The sequence below is a fragment of the Jaculus jaculus genome, chromosome 6 (assembly GCF_020740685.1).
Source record: "Jaculus jaculus isolate mJacJac1 chromosome 6, mJacJac1.mat.Y.cur, whole genome shotgun sequence".
NCBI lineage: Eukaryota > Metazoa > Chordata > Mammalia > Rodentia > Dipodidae > Jaculus > Jaculus jaculus.
In genome coordinates this window covers 143,881,146-143,901,256 of record NC_059107.1, presented here as the reverse complement: position 1 = coordinate 143,901,256, position 20,111 = coordinate 143,881,146, and the positions used below count along the sequence as shown (strand labels likewise).

The 20,111-nt window shown below is 41.3% G+C and overlaps 1 protein-coding gene across 6 annotated transcripts in view; it reads right to left on the bottom strand.

The window, feature by feature from the left end:
- The window catches only part of Ano4 (anoctamin 4), a 429,439-nt gene that overhangs the window by 176,858 nt on the left and 232,470 nt on the right, over positions 1-20,111 (bottom strand). For 4 of the 6 annotated variants that reach the window (XM_045153480.1, XM_045153481.1, XM_004650215.2 and 1 more), the window contains 2 exons: positions 18,934-19,038; positions 2,125-2,261 (listed from right to left, as the gene is read on the bottom strand). In XM_045153480.1, coding sequence (XP_045009415.1) covers positions 2,125-2,261; positions 18,934-19,038 — 242 coding nt within the window. The remainder of the gene's footprint in view (positions 1-2,124; positions 2,262-18,933; positions 19,039-20,111) is intronic. The other 2 variants (XM_045153482.1, XM_045153483.1) reach the window with 1 other exon arrangement.

Sequence of the window (20,111 nt, the reverse complement as noted above, 5' to 3'; positions counted from 1 at the left end):
TAAAAAGTAAGTTGATAACCTACAGTAGGCTATCATAATTTGAAAAAAATTTATTTCTTATTCATAAATTGAGTAGTAGATTAAAATACTATCTTCTCATTATGCTTCATAAGTATTATTTCCTATTATGCTTCATAGATATTACTGTGCAACAATCAAAATACTAAATGAGGCAATGAGTCAATTGGCTGTACATCCAGGCTTCTTATGATGGCACGAATGCTTTACCCTGAAGGAAAGCCTCAAGTACGGGCTGCTCAGGCTAATAAGAGTCCATATCTGTGTCTTCTAACCCACCCAAGTAGAAATGGAAATCTGTCTTTTCTAGACCACAGAATACATTAGTTCTTAAAGACTGGTGTGAAGACAGCAGTGTGAAGGTATACCAGCCCTCCAAGACCATGCTAGAAACACATTCTCACACAAGGGCATGCATGCAACCTCATCCCACAGAAAAGCCTCAGGCAGAAGGAAATCAAGTGCATGTGCATTGCATCTTGGGACAATCATTTTTAATTGATAGCCATATATTAGTTCTCACCTTACAAGGTACTTAGTCAATGTGGAGAAATACCCACCCACAATTATTCACCAAGGAAGCCAGCCTGTGGATTTAGCACATAGCACTAGCCTTTAATTGTGGGGATATAGTTCAGTGACAGAGTGTTGCCTAGCATACATGAGGCCTTGGGTAGAGTCCCCAGCATGGCAGTAATAATGACAGCAACAAAACTAATAATAATGATGGTGAAGATGGCAAGTACAGTAAGTACAGTCATGAGCTCTAGGAGGAGGGCTGGTACTGAGCAGAAAAATGGCCTGGGTCACCTTTGGCAAAGCCCTAACCTTTAACAAACTGTTGCTTCATCCATTAGGGGGGAAAGATTAGTTATTTTTCAAGTTCTTTACAATGTCCCTTCATCTAGCTGCTCGAGGGCATTCAAAGTGTAAATAGATGACAGCAAAATATTATTTTTCTTTTAAAAATTTTTTCCTTCTTTATTTTATCTATTCGAGAAAGAGAGAGAGAGAGGCAGATAGGCAGAGAAAAAAGGGTGTACCAGGGCCTTCAGCCACTGTAAAAAACTCCAGACACATTGTACCACCTTGTGCATCTGGCTAATGTGGGTCCTGAGGAAATGAACCTGGGTCCTTTGGTTTGGCAGGCAAATGCTTTATCTGCCAAACTAGCTCTCCAGCCCATTTTTTTTCTTAAAGTAAAAGAAACAAAAGACACAGCAGCATATTGTATTTGTGAGAAATTTGCAAAATTTGATCTAAATTATTTTTCCCTGTTCAAAGGTGTCACTTTTCCAATGGTCAACTGGCTAGAATAATAGTAGGCACATTCAAATATCAATAATTACTCTGATTCTGAGCCTATCACTGCTATCTGGTGCAAATTTAAAGGAAAACTTGAACTCCAATGAGATATAGCCTGAGCAATAGTTAATGTTTCCAACAAAATACTTCTTTTTCCAAAATAACACATGAACAGATGGGTCTATTTACAACTGCAATGAGTTTCCTCCAATTATGGAGGCAAACAGAAACTCAAAGAGGCTTTAGATAGCAAAATGTCCTGAAAGGCTGGTGCATTTCATGTCACAGTTCTCCATGCTGTGGATTTGTAAGAGGATGTCTCCTTGCTAACTCTCTTTTAACTAGGTAGCAACATATATAAACTCCATCTTAAAATGATGGGAAGTTTTGGAAAACATCCTCTGTAGAAATGAAATGGCCATAGATATGAACAGGTGAATGTTCCTTTTGAGCATAGCTAGATATCAGATCCCTGAAATATGACAGACCCACGAGCATTAGAGAAATATACAACCTGCCCTTTGTTTTCCAGTTTGATGAGCAAAAGGTCCATTGAAACAAACTTCTCAAGTCAGGCTGCCACCTGAATGGAGAATTATACTTTTTTTGTTTTTTATTTTGGTCTTTCAAGGTAGGATCTCACGCAAGCTCAGGCTGACCTGGAATTCATTATGTAGACTAAAGGTGGCCTCAAAATCACAGCGAACCTCCTACCTCAGCCTCTCCAGCATGCTGGGATTAAGGGCATGTTCCACCATGCCCAGCAGAGAATTATACATTTAAGAGGTCATACACTCTCACCTCTCCTCCGGCTTCGAGTCTGCTGGCATCATCTGAAGTACTGGTCAGGTTTCCGGGGTGCAGAAGAGAGTCGTCATCTTTGCAAGGACTGTTGACAGCTTCTAATTCATCAAAAAGAATATTGACATCCTTGGCCACTAGAAGCAAAGCATATGTGTTAGAAGTGGGCTAAGAATCTGGGATCTGGACATGAACAGGTCAAGAGAAGACATCATCCCTCTGGCTTTACATGCTCTCATAGTTCCAACAACATCTTTAGTCACAAGTTTATCATCTCCTAAGAGTAAAAAGTATCAGATAGAAAACTTGTTTGGGCACAACAGGAACAGCATACTCATGGGGTCAGATAAAGGAAAATGTGAAGTAAAACACTTCCATAATGTGAGTGTAGTTTGTTTCCACAATCACAGAGGTGTGTTTGCTTTGATTGCCTTCACACAGTTGTTAAGCATGAGGTGCTTTCATTGAAAACTTGCAAGGATTCATTCTTTAGGGTGGAGGTGAGCTATACTGTTTGATGCTTCATTTTTTTTTTTCACTTAAGTACCACCCAGCTTCATAAATCAGTTTGTAAAGGGCCACTCCCATGGCTTAGTGATAATAACTTCAGTAATGAAACGTGCACTTAGGTTTTCTGTCTTCCCTCTTTCTCTAATGATGAATTGGGAAACCAAAAAATGAAGTGACCCATTCAAGGGCTCTCAAGCAGACTGACAGAACAATGTATAAGAGTTCTAGGAACCAATTACCATGTTCAAGAGCACAGTGCTTTAAGGCTCCCAGAAGGCAAAGCTGGAGAAGGAGAGAATTTGCTGCCAGGCGTGGATCCCCTCTTTACCAACTCAAATTATTTGTACTTCTTTATTTCTTTGGCTGCTTAAAAAATGGGCAAGGGTCATAACGCATGGGAAACTGACACATAAAAGAATTCATGGGAGCCTGGGCTCTTCTTTCTCCCACACAAAGCAGAGTATTAATTCTATCATTAAAAATGTTTTAGAGATGTGCACGGTGTATTTCAAGCCTATGGTTCTATGATAGGCATGCTATGATGAACAATAGTGATGTGACTTTCAGCCTTTGTGGCAGAAAGCAACAAGCCTCCTGTATTTTTGAATACTGGTGGCAATTTTGGAGAAATAAGGATTTTTGGGGGGGAGGTAGAGATTTGCTAGAGGAAGTCCATCATTGGGGGCAGGCTTTAGGATTTTATAATCCAGGCTACGTGGTGTTCAGGGCTAGCTCACTGCTGCTCACTCCCTTCTGCTGGTGTTTGAAGATGTACAACTGCTGCCTGCTCTGCTATGCCTTCCCCTTCAAAACTGCAAGCTTAAGTAAACCCTTTTTTCTATAAGCTGCTTCTGGCCCAGTGTTTTGTCACAGCAATGAGAAGGGAAGTGCAAACTGTGAGTGATATAAAGGGAAGAGCAGAGTTCGACACAAAAATGAAGAAAGACGACCGACATGGTTGATGTGACAAGTTATAAACCTATAGCCAAGCATGTGATTTCATGCAATTCACTTCAACTTTTTAAGTTTTCACCTGTGAAGAGGAAAAGCATGGAAATGAAATTAACAATCGTTGCTTCCTGCGATAGGCTAAGTTATCACCTCTCGAAGGTGATCTAATCCCTGTGTCCCGTGAATATCCTATCCTACATCACCAAATGTTTACAGATACAATGAGACCAAGGACCTTAGAGTGGTGACGTTTTCCAAGATCACCTGGTAGGTCCAGGGAAATTACAATACACATAGATTCAGAGAAAGGAATTAGAAATGCTGCTGGCTTTGAAAATGGAAGATGGGACCATGAGCCAACAAGGAAAGCAAGATGGCCTTTAGAAGATAGAAAAGACAATAAAACAGATTTTCCCCTACCGCCTCTGGGGGAGAACACAGGATCCTGATACCTTCATTTTAGACTTCCAGAGCTGTCAGGTAATAGACAGACATGTTGTTTGAAGGCACCAAGCTTCTGTCAATTTAGGACAGCAGCAGAGAGAATTAGCATAGTTACCATGCCTTCTTAGGCTTTGTGGTGATAGAGAAGGAAACATAGACTTTTCATACAGCCAATACTTAGGGCCACCTACACTGGGCCAGACAGTGGGCCAGCTGCTCAAAGAGAGGGGCTGATGCTTTTTGAGGACATGCAATATGTCCAGTGTTTGCAATAGGTGTTAAGATCAAAGATCAAACAAAGCTCTTAATTCCCTAATTATTTTCCATTCAGGATTCACTTCCTTCCCAGCATTGAACACAGTCTGTACTTATCTTCTTTATTCAGTTTCTTGCTAGTTTATTGGTTGTTTCCTTTATTGGAATGCAAATTCATAGGCCAAGGACCTTGTTGGTCTTTACTGATCTACAGAGAAACTGGCACAAAGTAAGCCCTCACCGCATATTGGTTAAATGACACAAAGAAGGATAGAGAGTTGGCTCAGCATTAAGGCACTGGCCTGCAAAATATAACACCAGGGTTCGATTCCAGATGCACAAAGTGGCATGCATCTGGAGTGTGTTTACAGTGGCTAGAGACCCTGGAGTACCCATTCTCTCTCTTTCTCCATGTCTGTCTCTCTGAGCTTGAAAACAAATGGAAATAAAAAATATTTAGGGCTGGAGAGATGGCTTAGCAGTTGAGCACTTGCCTGTGAAGCCTAAGGACCCCAGTTCGAGGCTCGATTCCCAAGACCCACATTAGCCAGATGTACAAGGGGACACACACATGCATCTGGAGTTCATTTGCAGTGGCTAGAGGCCCTGGCATGCCCATTCTCTCTCTCTCTCTCTCTGCCTCTTTCTCTCTGTCTATTGCTCTCAAATAAATAATAAAATGAACAAAAATTTTTTTTTTAATTTTTATTTATTTATTTATTTGAGAGCGACAGACACAGAGAGAAAGACAGATAGAGGGAGAGAGAGAGAATGGGCGCGCCAGGGCTTCCAGCCACTGCAAACGAACTCCAGACGCGTGCGCCCCCTCGTGCATCTGGCTAACGTGGGACCTGGGGAACCGAGCCTCGAACCGGGGTCCTTAGGCTTCACAGGCAAGCGCTTAGCTGCTAAGCCATCTCTCCAGCCCTGAACAAAATTTTTTTTAATGTGTAAATAGCATAACTATAAGGAGGTCGAGACCAAGGTCTAATGATCTACGCGAGAACCCCTTTCCTCTGACCTCACATGGCCCAGGACGCTGTATCCATAGTTTTCCTAACATGATTATTATGCATAAGCCACGACGCCACAGTTTCAAGTAGATAGCGATTACATTTCAAGCAGATATCGATTGGCGCTAACAGAGGGGATGAATGTCATTTTAGCAAAGCGAGACAGCTAGCTGGCTATTCCAAACTCTGCTGCCTGGTGAGTTTGCTCCCTTTGACACAGGGACACAGGGACAGAAAGCCTCTTTCGGCACTGCAGGTGTACACCGGATCATAAAGGCCCAGGGTGGTGCTGATGGGAAACGGCAGAAACAAGAGGTTGAACCCAGCAGGAGAGCTAGTCACTTGTAGCCCTGGAAGGAGAGAGTACAACCCCAGCCCCTTCCCTTTCCTCCCTTCCTGTTTTTCATCCTGACAAATGCCGGAAGCTCTGCTCTGCTTGCCACTTCCTGCTATGATGTACCACCACACCACAGGACCCAAATAGGGGGAGTTAACACAGAGAACCCTGAGAAATATTGGTTGTCAATTCTAGACCCTCAAATGTGTAAGTTAACATTCTATCCTTATCAGTACAAGAAGGCAAGAGGAATTGATTTGGGATGGTGTATTGGTTTTCTCACCAATCACATATCTGACAGGCAACTTAGAGTGGGAAGGATTTATGTCAGCTCACAGTTTCATGGCACGGGGCCGTGGTGGCTGCAGAGTCCTGGTGTGGGAGTCTGTCCGGTCGGTCACACTGCAGAAGCAGACAGGGAACAGATCGATGGATGCTCACCCTTTCCCACTTGGCCAGCCACTTTCAGGGTGGGTCTTCCCTCTTCAGTCAAACCTTTCTGGAAACTCCCTCTCAGACATATCCAGAGGTGTGTTTCCATGGTGATTCCAAATCCAGTCAAGTTGACAATGAAGACACCATCATGGATGGAATTAGATATGCTAGGGGATGTTAGGAAGGCACTGGGAGTTGTGTTTCGATCCATGAGACTTGGCCTATGCTTGGGCCAGGAATAGGAAATCGCCAGGTCACCTGTCACTATTACTTTCTGGTATCGGCCAGTCAGTTCAATGAAGTCCTCCACATCTACAGTTCTCAGCTGGGACAAATACTGTCTCCAAGGCAATAAGTGGCATGGCTAGGAGACACACGTTATGGTCATTACTAGGGAAAGTTGTGCTAGTGGTAGTTAGTGGGTAGAGGCCAGGGGAGCTAACGAACATCCTTCGTGGCACAGGGTCATCTCTGCGATGAAGATTTATCAAGCTCAAAGTGTTACTGCAGCAGTTTCCTCGGATTTGCAATCTCACTTCCTGTAGCTTAAATTACCAGCAGTCAAGAGCAGTACAAAACATTAGGTAAAAAAATTCCAGAAATAAACTCATACATTTTATATGCTCACTATTCTGAGGAGTAGTTGTGCCATCCTCTCCATCCTGCCCAGGATGTGAATGCCCTGTTTGTCCAAAGTATCCACTCTCTATATGAGCACTTGGCAGCCATCTTGATTATGAACAGTGCAAAGGGCTTGGTACTTTCTGCAGGGTTAGACATCCATGGGGGGCCCTGGGAAGGTAGACCCCGTGGATACTAGGTAACTAGTGTTAAGATAGAGAAATCCTACTGTGCATGAGGGTTCTAACTAATGGGAAGCCAAGGGAAGCTCTGTCTGGAAGTTGTTACAGAGCTGCTGCCAGCTGAGCGCTAAGGGGAATCAGGATGCCATGGCAATCTGAATCTCAGAGAACAAGGAATATTAAAACATCTTTATCATCTGCCAACTCCTCAATAGCTTCAGCAGAGATTAAAAACCTTTATCAGAGCGTGTGCAGCTAAGCACACACCGCAGACACAGGAACACGCATCCTTCACAATGTGTTATCACTGTTTCTTGATCTGCAGTTTTAACTGGAAGGTAGGTTTTGGAAAAAAAATACAATATTTTCTGATACTAACTTGCACCATTTCTTTAGGGAGAAAAATAATCCTTAAGTTAGAAAGTTAATTGGGTTTTAGAAATATACTTAGTCAGTAAGAGTCTGTGGAGCATCTAGACACTATCCTAGGCTAGGAGGTGGGGGTGGCATAGTATATGTGGTAGTAACGCGCCCCACCCTCAAAGAGTTAGTTATCCAGCCACTGTGGGAGCAAGTCCCCTCTAGCTATGCATGGGCATCACTACGTCCCTTGATAATGAATTTTATTACCTCTCCTATAATTTTGTCTCAAATATAATTTTTAAAATATTTTGTTTACTTATTTATTTGAGGAGGGGAGAGAGAGAGAAAGAATGGGCATGCCAGGGCTTCCAGCCACTGCCAATGAACTCCAGATGCATGAGCCACCTTGGGCATCTGGCTTACGTGGGTCCTGGGGAATCAATCCAAGGTCCTGTGGCTTTGTAGGTAAATGCCTTAACCTCCAAACCATGTCTCCAGCCCTCAAATATAAATTTTTATTTATTTATTAGAGAGAGAGAGAGAGAATGGGTGCATGAGGGCCTCTAGCCTCTGCAAATGAACTCCAGATGCATGTGCCACCATGTGTTTACGTGGGACCTGGAGAATGGAACTGGGGTCCTTGGGCTTCACAGGCATGTGCCTCAGCCGGTAAGCCATCTCTCCAGCCCAAATAGAAAATTTTTGATAATTATCTTCCCAGTACAATTTTGCTAATAGGCTCACAAAGTGAGAAATAAAGCCAAAATGTTCTGAGAAGTCAACTAAGAATGACAAGAGGGAGAGTGTAAAAATCCCATGCAACGCACACAGAGGACCTCCCTGCATTCAAACTGACAAGAGGTTGTATGAACAGAACTGGGCAGAATATGTGGATTGGGGTAGATGTATTCGTTCCACGTGGGGAAGGAAGAGAGCACCCAGATGATTATTGCCAAAAGCAGGAACTCAGCTTTTAAAAGTCTTGGGGACAAAAATTCCAGGGACTCTACATACAAGTCAGCAAGGGCCAAGGAGCTCAAATTACCTGAGAAACCAAACATCAGATACAGAGTCTGAATAAAACATCACACTCAGCACAAAAAGAGATTTCCAAGAATTGCCTCTTTCTGCATTAGCCCAGGATGGGGGCAGAGCAGAAAAGCAAGAGGACCACAGAGCAAACGCAGCCTGACAGTCTCTGCATAGGGAGAAGGAGAATTTATTTTTTGACGGAATAGAATTTGTTCATCTTATACTTTTAATGATTTCACCTATTTTTTTTCCAGTGGGAATCATTAATAATGGTAGTTAGTCTTAATTATGTAGGGAACATAAATTACAAAATATATTGCCAAGACTCTAATATATAAATTAACTACTTATCAATTAGTTTCTGATGTGGGCTCATTGAGCCAACATTTAGAAGGCATGGGTGGGAAACCTATCCCAATACTTCTATGCAACAGGGTGAAATTGGGAATTATTATTATAGAGGCAATGAAAAAATAAACAGGAAATAAAATTTAGAAATAGTGTAAAAGAGGATGCAAGTATTTTTTTTCTCAATTTTTATTAACATTTTCCATGATTATAAGAAATATCCCTTGGTAATACCCTGCCTCCCCTCCCCCACTCTCCCCTTTGAAATTCCATTCTCCAGAGGATGCAAAATTTTCATTGCTCTTTTCTTTATTTTTTTCAAATTAACTGCATCAGTACAACCCCATGTCAGCATTATAGGGCAGGAGTGCCTTAATCCTCATCCTCATGTTGCAGACAAAGTAAGGTGAAGTCATAGGTAAGAGGACTCCACAGCATAAACCTGGAGTCTCTGTTTGGTTTCCAGAGATCATTATCCTCTCTTTTTGTGAATTACATCCGAAATGCAGAATTCTGAAAGCTCTGCATGGTGACCTAGAAGCATCACTATGACATACAAAAAGGACACCTTCAGAGACAAGTCAGTATAAAAAAAAAAGAAAGGAAAAGATTGTTTGTCTCAGTTTTACCACTTACCAGACTGTTTCATAACAAGTCCACCTTTTTGCCTGTGCTAGGCAACTGGCTGACACAAGAATCAACAACTAGGAGATGCAGTGTTCATCTCAATGAAATCAATGGTTAAACAAAGAGTGTAGTGCTGCTTTCCTTTTCCTGATTATTTAGCAATGTTGTTTTAAAAATGTCTTTCTTGGCATCAGAAATTAAGTATTCTCTGAAAGGAGGGAGAAGCCACCCAGAGGCAGGGAAGCTAAACTTTAACCAAGTTTAAGGGTTGTTGGATTTGCTTCCTCATTCAGAATAGCCTTGAGGCAGGTGCTGTGGTAAAACACAGGATCATCAGTGCAAAGTCCAGCCACACAGCCAGTAAGTGACCAAGATGAATTCTAACCCAGTTCCGACTCCTGTCTCCTTGCTATTCCTGTGGATATGAGAAGGATTCTCCTATTCTTCAATCGTGTTTGGCTTTCAAGAGGAGGAAGTCATTTAACCATCAAGCAAAATTATCTTGTCACCATTTTAACATCTGTCTGAATAAAGCCAGGTTTACAGATGTAGCCGAACGGGACTGACACTTGTCAAAAGTTAACAAACAGATCAAATTAAATGTTTTAATTCAGAGAAATACACAAACACAGCATAGCTTTGAGCACTTTGAGCTTGGATTTTAAGAGCAAAACACCATTTAGCATTTGGATGACACTAACAAGCTGGAGACTCTCTAGATGTCCATTGCTCTTCAGATGCATCTGAGAGTGTCCCTGAGGCACAGACAGGCTGAAGAAGAGGCTAATTTAGAGAATTCAAGATAAGTAAGTAAAGAGGAAGGATGTAAATGCTTCCTCTGTCGGCTTCATCCCTTTCCAATAAGGTCAGCAGTTTTCCACGTGGGTTCCCTGGAACCCCAGGACTCCTGAGGAACATCAAAGGCTGTGGAAGGGGCACCAAAACTGTGAGCAAAGCCCACCTTTTGCCCCCACTTATACCAAAGAGCTCACTTGCAGTGTCTTAATTACTGAGGTTGTATGTTTTGAATATACTTGGAGAATTCAACTGTTCTTTATAAAGTTTGGAAGTCTCTGCTACTGGGCTCTGGCAACAATTAAATGGCTACTTTAATATCTCCTTAATAAAAACATGGGAGCCTCACCATCCTAGGCCCAACAGGCATCTTCCTTCTGCCAACACAAGTTCCCTGGAATTCTTTAAGGTTCAGAATACATATTTGCAAACAAAACAACCAACAAACAGTAAGTCACAAGACATTAAAGAAAGATCATCATTGAAAAGGAAGCTAAGGGGCTGAAAAGATGGCTTAGTGGTTAAGATTCTTGCCTGCTAAGCCTAAGGATCCATGTTTGACTCTCCAGATCTTACACAAGCCAGGTGCACAAAGGTGAGGCAAGTGCAACATCACGTGTGCCTACTAGGTGGTGCAAGTAGCTAGAGCTCTAGTTCATGGCTGAGGCCCTGGCACAGCAATTCTCTTCCCCTCTGTCTATCTCTCTCCCTCTCTTTCCCTCTCTAAAAAAATAAATAAGTAAAAATAAAAAAAAATAAAAGATAAATGGGATGCATGAAAACCATGATCCAGCCACTTGCTTGCACCCAGAATGGGTCCCGTCAACACCTTTCTTTTCAATGGGCTCTTTTGCTGTCTGTAACCATTATGGTTAATGTGTAATTAAACTTGAAAACACCCCCCAAAAAATAAATAAAAGATAAAGACCCTTGTTATTGTCTGGGTCCACAATGGTGACAGTATACATAAGAAATGCAGGGCACATATGGTGTGCACCTCTGCATGCTCGGCAATGGGACCAAGATCACTGCGTTGTGACCAGGACAGTGTGCGTTCTATAAAGTACTGTCTGGGAAATGGTATCCTGCCCACTGGTTACTCCTGTAACAAAGAGACAATGCTTCCACCTACTAGAACCGTGGGAGTGACAGGTAGAGAGAAGCTGTGTCCCTTGGTCAAGCTTTGCTCATTATTGTTGGCTGCCCTAAAATAACATGAGACCAGATCCTTTAAATTCTTTGTAAGGAGAGATAGCCCAGCAGTTAGGGTGCTTGCCTATGAAGCTTGAGGATCCAGGTCTGATTCCACAGCTTCCACATAAGCCAGATGTATAAGGTGACACATGCATCTGGAGTTCATCTGCAGTGGCTAGAGGCCCTGGTGTGCCCATTCTCTCTCCATCTGCCTCTTTCTCTCTCCCTCTCTCAAATTAATTAATTAATGAATTGATTATAAAAAATTCCTTGTAAAGGAACACAGAGTCTACTGACCATGACTTCCCAAGCTCTCCTTATGAAACTCTTTTCTTTTACCACTATTCTTCATTAGAAACTAGCAAAATGCAATACACTTCTACTTCCAGGGTTGAATATCACTCAATAGTACCCACAGTCTACATGTGCATATTCTGAGAATCAAGAAAACAAAAAGTAAGTGAAAAGCAAACAAGGTGGGTACATGAACAGTCTATAGAATTCCTGGGCAAGGGCAATGATTTAAATTAAGGATTAAAATGTAAAGTGTAGTCTTTGAAAGATGTATTTACTGTGTTTAGCTGATATAATAAATGTTTGTGTGCATACACTCCTATGGTTCACAGACAGCTTTAAGACATAGTTCTCAGCCTAGCTTCAGAAAGAAATGCATTAAAATGTATAGCTCTTAAAAATATCCATATTTGGGTCTGGAGAGCTGACTTAGTAGTTAAGGTGCTTGCCTACCCAGGTTTTATTCCCCAATACCCACATACGCCAGATTATGCATGCATCTGGATGGAGTTTGTTTGTAGTGGCTGGTGTTCCCAGCACACACATTCACTCTCTCAGACTCTCTTTGTCTCTCTCAACTAAACCAATAAAATATTAAAAGTTACTCAGATTTTAAAACTTTGTGGGTTAAAAAGCAGGGTGTTATTGCATTTATGTGACATTGTGTGATCTAATAAAGTAGACCACACACAGGACTGAACTACTAGACAAGCTAAAGAGTTAATCATTGGTGTGTGACTTTGTTATCATTATATAAAATTAAATATATCAACAAGTTTGCATTCCACCAGGTTGATAGACAATTAACTTTCAGCCATTGATGACATTCTCACTTGGCTATCTCTTGAACCCAGGGTACTGCAAAGGTCCCAAGAGCTTAACACAGAACAGAATGTTTAGAGAAACCTTAAGGCTAGAGAGAAGGTTTAGCTGTGAAGGTGCTGCCTCTGAAGCCTAAGGACCCATGTTCAACTCTCCAGATCCCATGTAAGCTAGGTGCACAAAGTAAGGCAAGTACAATATCACACATGCCCACTAGGTGGCATCTGGGATTTGAAGCAGAGGCTGAGGCCCTGGCACACCAATTCTCTCTGCTGTCTCTAAAAAACAGAAATAAAAATAAAACACTTTAGAGAAACCACTCAAGCCTATAGCCACACAGACTACTGCTGAGATGCCCACTGTGCATGCTTATAGTAGGATTCTTTTGTTGTTGGGGAATAGGGTCTTAGGTAGTACAGGCTGACATCAAACTTGAATTGCAGAGGATGACTTTGAATACCTGACCCTCCCGCTTCTAGCTTCTAAATGCTGGGATTACAGGCATGCACCACAATGGAATTCATTCATCCACTATGCATCAACAGTTATTAAGCACCTACCAAAGTCCATATTCTGTTCAAAGCACTGGGAGAACAACTAAAACAGGAGAAGGTGAGAGCTTTTAACAGCCTTTGCAGGGGCCAGGGACTCTGCCACAGTGGGATAGCCATGGGGCTCCAACATGGTCTCCCTGCCACAGTGGGAAAGCCACGGGGCTCCAGCATGGTCTCCCTGGCACTTAGCACAACCACCCCGTCACCGTCTACCCACTGTAGCAGAAGCCATGCTCCATCTGCAAAACACTTTGAGGGAGAACCTCAGGCGTTCCTCCCCTCTCTCTCTGGTTCTTCTCTTGTTTAGGGGTCAGTCCCTCAGAAGCTCAGGCTCTCAGAGAGCCACAGTTAGCAACATGAGGCAACAGAAAGCATTGCTAAACGAAGAAGTTCAAGCGACCAGGCTTCCTTATTGGGATGAAAGAGAAGAGGGTGAGAAGAGAGAGGGAGAGAGAATAGCAGCTAGGAAAAAGCAGCGCATGCACGTGCACACACACACACACACACACATTATCCTTCCACATATGGAAATACCTTTTCCCTGACACCAACCAGTTTGTTTGCATTTTGAACAATACACGTCCTTTAAACATTTTTATTTTTCCTAAATTTGATTTTATATAAAAATGCTTACCATGAATTTAAAATATTATGGTGAGTACAATGTCTGGCACATGACACATGGGCTAGATAAATGGATGGATAAAATAATTATGTCCCTTCTCATAAGCTATCCATTTAACAGAGAAGATTGGAGAAACTTGAATATGGCCAGTTACTCTGAGACACCTTTAGTGTAGAGCATGTATACTATTGGCATAATATTAGTGTATTTGACAATATAAGAGCATCGTCTAGGGCTGGGCAGGTGATTCAGTGGGTAAAAGCACTTCCTGTGCAAACATGAGGACTGGAATTCAGAACCACACAAAACCAGATGCAGTAGCTGTCATGTAGCAATTCCAGCTCTCCTGTGGTGAGACGGGAGGTAGAGAGAGGAGAATCGCAGGAACTTGAAGGACAACTAACCAAGCGTACATAGCAGTGACAAAAACAGAGATGCTGCCTCACACAAAATACAAAGTGAATACAGACACTCAAAGGTGTCCTGTGACTTTCACATGTGCATGGTGGCACACATGTACCTTCACTCATATCCACAAGCACACACACACACACACACACACACTAAAAATTTAAACAAAGACTTAAAAAAGAACATAGTAGAAAAACTCCAGAATGTGAAAACATAAGAATAATTTATTTAAAACCTAAAGTAATTTATCTTTCATGGTCATTTTTATTTAATTTTGTAGTTAGTAGAGTAACAGTTAATATCAAATTAAGTATTGACTTTCTCACATATTAACCACATGGCTTGGGAAGCTATACTATTTTCTCACCTTTAACAAGATTAAAATAATACCTACTATCACTGAGATTTAACACACATACACATGCATCCCCCCCTCCCTGCCACACACACAGGCTTGCTCTTGAAGGATATATGTGTATGGATACAAAATTTTAAGAAAGCAGTGAAATGTTCCCATCATCTTGGTATTCTGAATAACAATGTCTGTAGGGAGGAGCTTTGCTGATATTTAAAATTATATCTTCCTTACCCTTACACCATTACAAACTTGTTTTCTCAAAGATATCTACAAACAGCACCCAAGTTACAATTTCTTAATGAACCAAGCTACATACTCTCATACTTAGAAAATATAGTAAGCTAGCTGTGGTAGTTTGAATAAATGGCCCCCAATATGTGTAGTGATTTATTAGTTTGTAGTTTGGATCTGCAGCCACTTGGCTAGAGGAAGTGTCACTGGGTGGATCTGAAGGTGTAATGGTCAGTTTGAAATTCCAATCTAGCTGGACGTGGTGGCCCACAACTTTAATCACAGAACTTGGGAGGCAGAGGTAGAAGGATCACCATGAGTCCAAGGCTACCCTGAGACAACAAAGTGAATTCCAGGTCAGCCTGAGCGAGAGTGAGACACTACCTTGAAAAACCAAAAAGAAATCCCAATCTAAAGATGTACAAAGTGCTTAGTTTCACCTGGAATTCCTGAAGTGTGCTGTGTGGCTTTACTGTCTCTCTGCTTGGATCTGTGAAAGCAGGCCAGCTTCTTCTGCCATTATGGAACTTTCCCTGTAACTGCAAGCTTCAATAAATATCCCTTCCTCCATAACTGTGCCTGGTATGGATGTTCATCTCAGTGAACCTGAAGCTGTCTGCTACAATAGCTAACTGTATAAGCCATACCTAGAATCTAGGTATAGGGTGAAGGCAGATAAGTGGCCCAAAGCTTTCTCACTGGAAATGACCCAATCCTGTGTGGACACCTTTCTCAATTTACTTAGCATAAAACTTGTCTTTTATTAAGAAAATATAAATAAATTAGTGATAAGTCATTAAAAATGTATAAACAATATGTTCTTAATTTGTATTTTAAAGCAAAGTAAAATTTCCAGTTTCTTATTTTGAAATTTAAATAGAAAATATTCACAAATTTATTTTCTCCTACCTGGTTATAAAGAGTTCAGCATTCAAAACTATAGAACAGCTAACCTCATATACAAACATACCTAAACTAAGGTCTGATAATAACACATTACTGTGGAAATGGTAACTTGTAAGCTATTAGCTTGTTTGATATGAGTTAATTTTGCCTTAAAATCCATTTAGCAAATTTATCTTCAGCACTGGCACAGAGCCGACTTTGTCTTTACTGAACAATATAATCTATTGTCCTTCACATCAAATGAAGTAACTGCACAATTTGGTAACTTTCGACGAAAAGTAGCTTTCTATCCAATATCTATTAATTTTTTTTAAATTTTGTTCATTTTTATTTATTTATTTGAGAGTGACAGAGACAGAAAGAGGCAGAGAGAGAGAGAGAGGGGAGGGGGAGGGAGAGAATGGGCGCGCCAGGGCTTCCAGCCACTGCAAACGAACTCCAGACGCGTGCGCCCCCTTGTGCATCTGGCTAACGTGGGTCCTGGAGAATCGAGCCTCGAACTGGGGTCATTAGGCTTCATAGGCAAGCTCTTAACCACTAAGCCATCTCTCCAGCCCAATATCTATTAATTTGATATTTTTATTCTCCTGGGGTTTTTTTTTCTGTTATTTATTAACTAATGTGAAATACTGACCATCAAGAACACATAACTGATCCTTTTATGCACACATTAAAAAATATTTTTGCAAGGCTGGGAAGATAGCACAATGGTTAAAGGTGCTTGCTTGAAAAGCCTGCAAATCCCAGTTCAATTCCTGAGCCACCTACATACATGCGGACATGTGTTTCAGCAGGGAGACCCTGGCATGCATGCACATGTGCATGTGCATGCAGTGCACACACACACACATACACACACACACAAATTTAAAAATTAAAAAAATTCTTCAAAAGCAACCTCATCTTCAATTTCAGGATCTTTAATCACAGTATGCTTAAATACTGAACTAAGCATATTCATAAAGGGATTAAATGGTGGCTGGTGCGGCCTCCACTTGACCTTTTCTGCACTGTTTGGTTACTTGGTAACTTAATTTCTCCCACCTTCAGTTGTCCCATGTGTAAGGTTAAAGGATTAATTGTAAAGTCAAGGAAAAATATAATGGTAAGAGAGGAAGATGGCTACAAAAGGATGAACAGTGTTCATAAGACATTTAGCACGCCTTAACTTCCAGCACTCGGGAGGAAGAGGCAGGAGGCTCCCTATGAATTGGAGGTCACCCTGAGACTCCATAGTGAAGTCCGATCAGCCTGGGTAGAGTGAGACCCAACCTCGAAAACCCAAAAATAACGAAAGAAAAGGAATTGAGCACAAGTAGCTCAGAAGTGGAGTGCTCGCTTTGCATGCTGAAAGCTCTGGGTTTGATCCCAAGTAACACACCACACACCACACACACACACACACACACACCACACACACACACTCCCCAGTATTACAAACATGTACACACACACACACACACACACACACACACACACACACACACACACCAGTATTACAAATATGTAATGACTCAAAACTAAAAGTAGAAAACATATGTCCAGTGGATCTTCATGAAATGCTCTTCATATCCAAGTCTCTCAGACTCAACATTACATGATACTTTTGTATATTAAAAGAGTGTAATAGGGCTGGAGAGATGGCTTAGCGGTTAAGCGCTGGCCTGTGAAGCCTAAGGACCCTGGTTCCAGGCTCGGTTCCCCAGGTCCCACGTTAGCCAGATACACAAGGGGGCGCACGTGTCTGGAGTTCGTTTGCAGAGGCTGGAAGCCCTGGCGCGCCCATTCTCTCTCTCTCCCTCTATCTGTCTTTCTCTCTGTGTCTGCTGCTCTCAAATAAATAAATAAAAAAAATTTTAAAAAATGTTTAAAAAAAAGAGTGTAATAAACTATAATAAAGCTCTGATAATGAAGCATGAGCAGTAATTACTTCTTCAGCCACTAAACTATCTTTTTAAATTTTTTATTTGCACATGTGTGTACATGTGCATGTGTATAGACACACCAGGCTTTCTTGTTGCTGCAAATGAACACTAAATGCATGCGCCACTCTTTGTATGTGGCTTTACCCGGGCGGTAGAGAACGGAGCCCACACTAGCGGGCTTGCAAGCAAGAGCCTTTAACCACTGAGAAATCTCTCCTACCCTTCAGCGCTTAATCTGTAATTTGGGTAAGTGCTTTGATTGTGATAAAATTCCAAATGGAAGTTATAGAGCATAAGTAAAACAGAGTAAGCAGAACTAACCTTGATAAACAAATGCTTCGAGATGAGGGGTCAGAGTACATCATCAATGACTCCAGGGGCTTCTTTAGGAGAATAAGCTTTTGGTTTTCACTTCATGCACTAACATTTAATTCTGTTTCTTAAAAAAATTATTATTTGTGTGTGTGTGTGTGTGTGTGTGTGTGTGTGTGTGTGTGTGTATGGGCATGAGCTTGCTACCAGGTCACGTATGTAAAGATCAGAGGACAATGTTAAGGTGCATATGTATGTGGGAAAACCTTGAGGTATCTGTGCTCCACTTTCTGTGAGACAGGGTCTCTTGCCACTGAAAGGAGTCTGACCTATGAACTTCTGATTCTCTTGGCTCCACCTCTCATTATTATAGAAGTACTGGGATCACAAATGCATGTGCCACCTTGGATTTTGGCCTTACTTGGGTACTGTGAAATTGAACCCAGGCTGGCAGGCTTTGCAAAACATGCCTTCAACTGCTGAGCCATCTCCCCAACCCCTCAACATTTAATCCTTGATTCTTATATTTGAGCAGAAGAATGGCATTTAAGTTTCTTAAAGATTTTTTTCTTTGATTATAATACATATGTAATATATATAATCAAGGAACCTATAATGATAATGTTTTAAGGTTTGCTAAATATTATCATGTATTAAACATAATGTGTGCCGTCAGATACACTGAACCTCTGGAGATCTTAGTTTCTGCATTTATAAAATAAGGATGATAATTTAAATACAGGGCTGGGGAGATGGCTCAGTGGATAAAGGCCTCCATGTCAAACCAGCATACCTGAGTTTTAATGCTGGAAGCCACAGCAGGCCTCTGTAATCCCAGCACTCTGATAGCGAGATGGGAAGTAGAAAAAAGGAAAAGTTCCCAAGAGTTTGTGGTGAGCCAAGCAAAGAATGGCAGCCGAATGAGAAGCCAGAGAGAGAAACCTTGCCTCAAAGCAAGCTGGAAAGAAAAGGACCTGCCCAGCAGTTACCGTCTGTCCTTCCCATGTCCTCCATGGCACATGTGTTCATCCCCCAAATGAACACACACATTAAAATAAACATACAGGTCTCCAAAGAACCCCCAATATTTTGTGGTTCAGTGTCAAAAATCAGCCCTTCTGATCTCAAGATTATTTTGTACAGACATTTATTTATTTTTCAAAGCCCAGCATCGAAAACTTCTAATTTTGCTACCCCTTCCCCCCCCAAAAAATGCCATCGTTTTTTCCTCTTGTGGTGAATTTAAAATTTGAGTGGAACTTACTTTCTTGTATTGCATTAAGAATCTCTGAAAAGTCCACATCACTCTTTGTGCCGTCAGGTAGTATTTGCATATCCAGCTGGTAGCCTTGCAAATCCACACCTCCTTCTAGAGAAATGAAAGATATTCATGGAGTTTGCACTGGTTATCAGAGAGCCCAGCTTGAGGATCCCAATGCCAACATTGAAAATGGACAGGTAGTTGATTTGCCAGTAATCCTACCTCTTGGACAAATGACTTAAGAAAATAAAAAGAGAAAGTTACATAATTTGCCCCTTATAGGATAAAAAAAATGTTCACTTGTATGTCCACTGAAAAATAAGACAACTAATTTAAATCATGCAATACTCTTCCTAGCATTGAATGATAGTTTCCTAGCTGAAAAATTTGCTAGCCTCTACTCAAGGCTATTTAAAATAATTTTCATATCCAACACAAACAAAAAGTAAAATTCTGTACAAACTTCTATAATGCCATTTTCTTCAAAATTGCAACAATTCATTCCTGTGGAAAGATTTCATATTCTTCCTATCACAGAACACAAGGTATCGAGATTCCCTCCTCACTGCTATACCCTGATCATCATGTGTTTTTCAGCTACAGAAAATTATTTAGACTCTATTATGAAATAATTAAGTCTTTAGCACTAGGTTTGTGTGATGATTTGGGTGTGTTCTAAAAAAAGGCTGTTTTTTATGCCACTCTACACACCTACAGAAAATTTAAAGTCAAAGGAACTTAGGTACCCACAGTACTTTTATTAGTAATTATTCTGAAGAACAATCTCCAATTTGAGGAGTTGACAAAGGCTAAAATAAACAGGCGGTATGATGAATAAAGGGGGGCATGCCCTAACTTCCTGTGTGTTGGTAAAAGAAATAATCCTTTTGTAAACTCAATAACCATATGTAGTATTACACAAAATTCCAGTTATATTCCACACACTCAAGAAAACAACACAGCCACTTCCTTATGCAGATGTTCACAGTAACAGTAGAACAGCAGGTGAGCCTTAGGAAAGAGGGACTTTTCATGCTGAGGCCAAGAACTTGGGGTACCTCACACAGAGCAGGCCCTCAACAAGTGTGAGTTGATGAATGGATAAAGCTGTGTGCTGATAAGGAAACACAACATACCTACCAGAAAAGCTAAAGATGGGATGCTGATATCAGGCCAGGCTC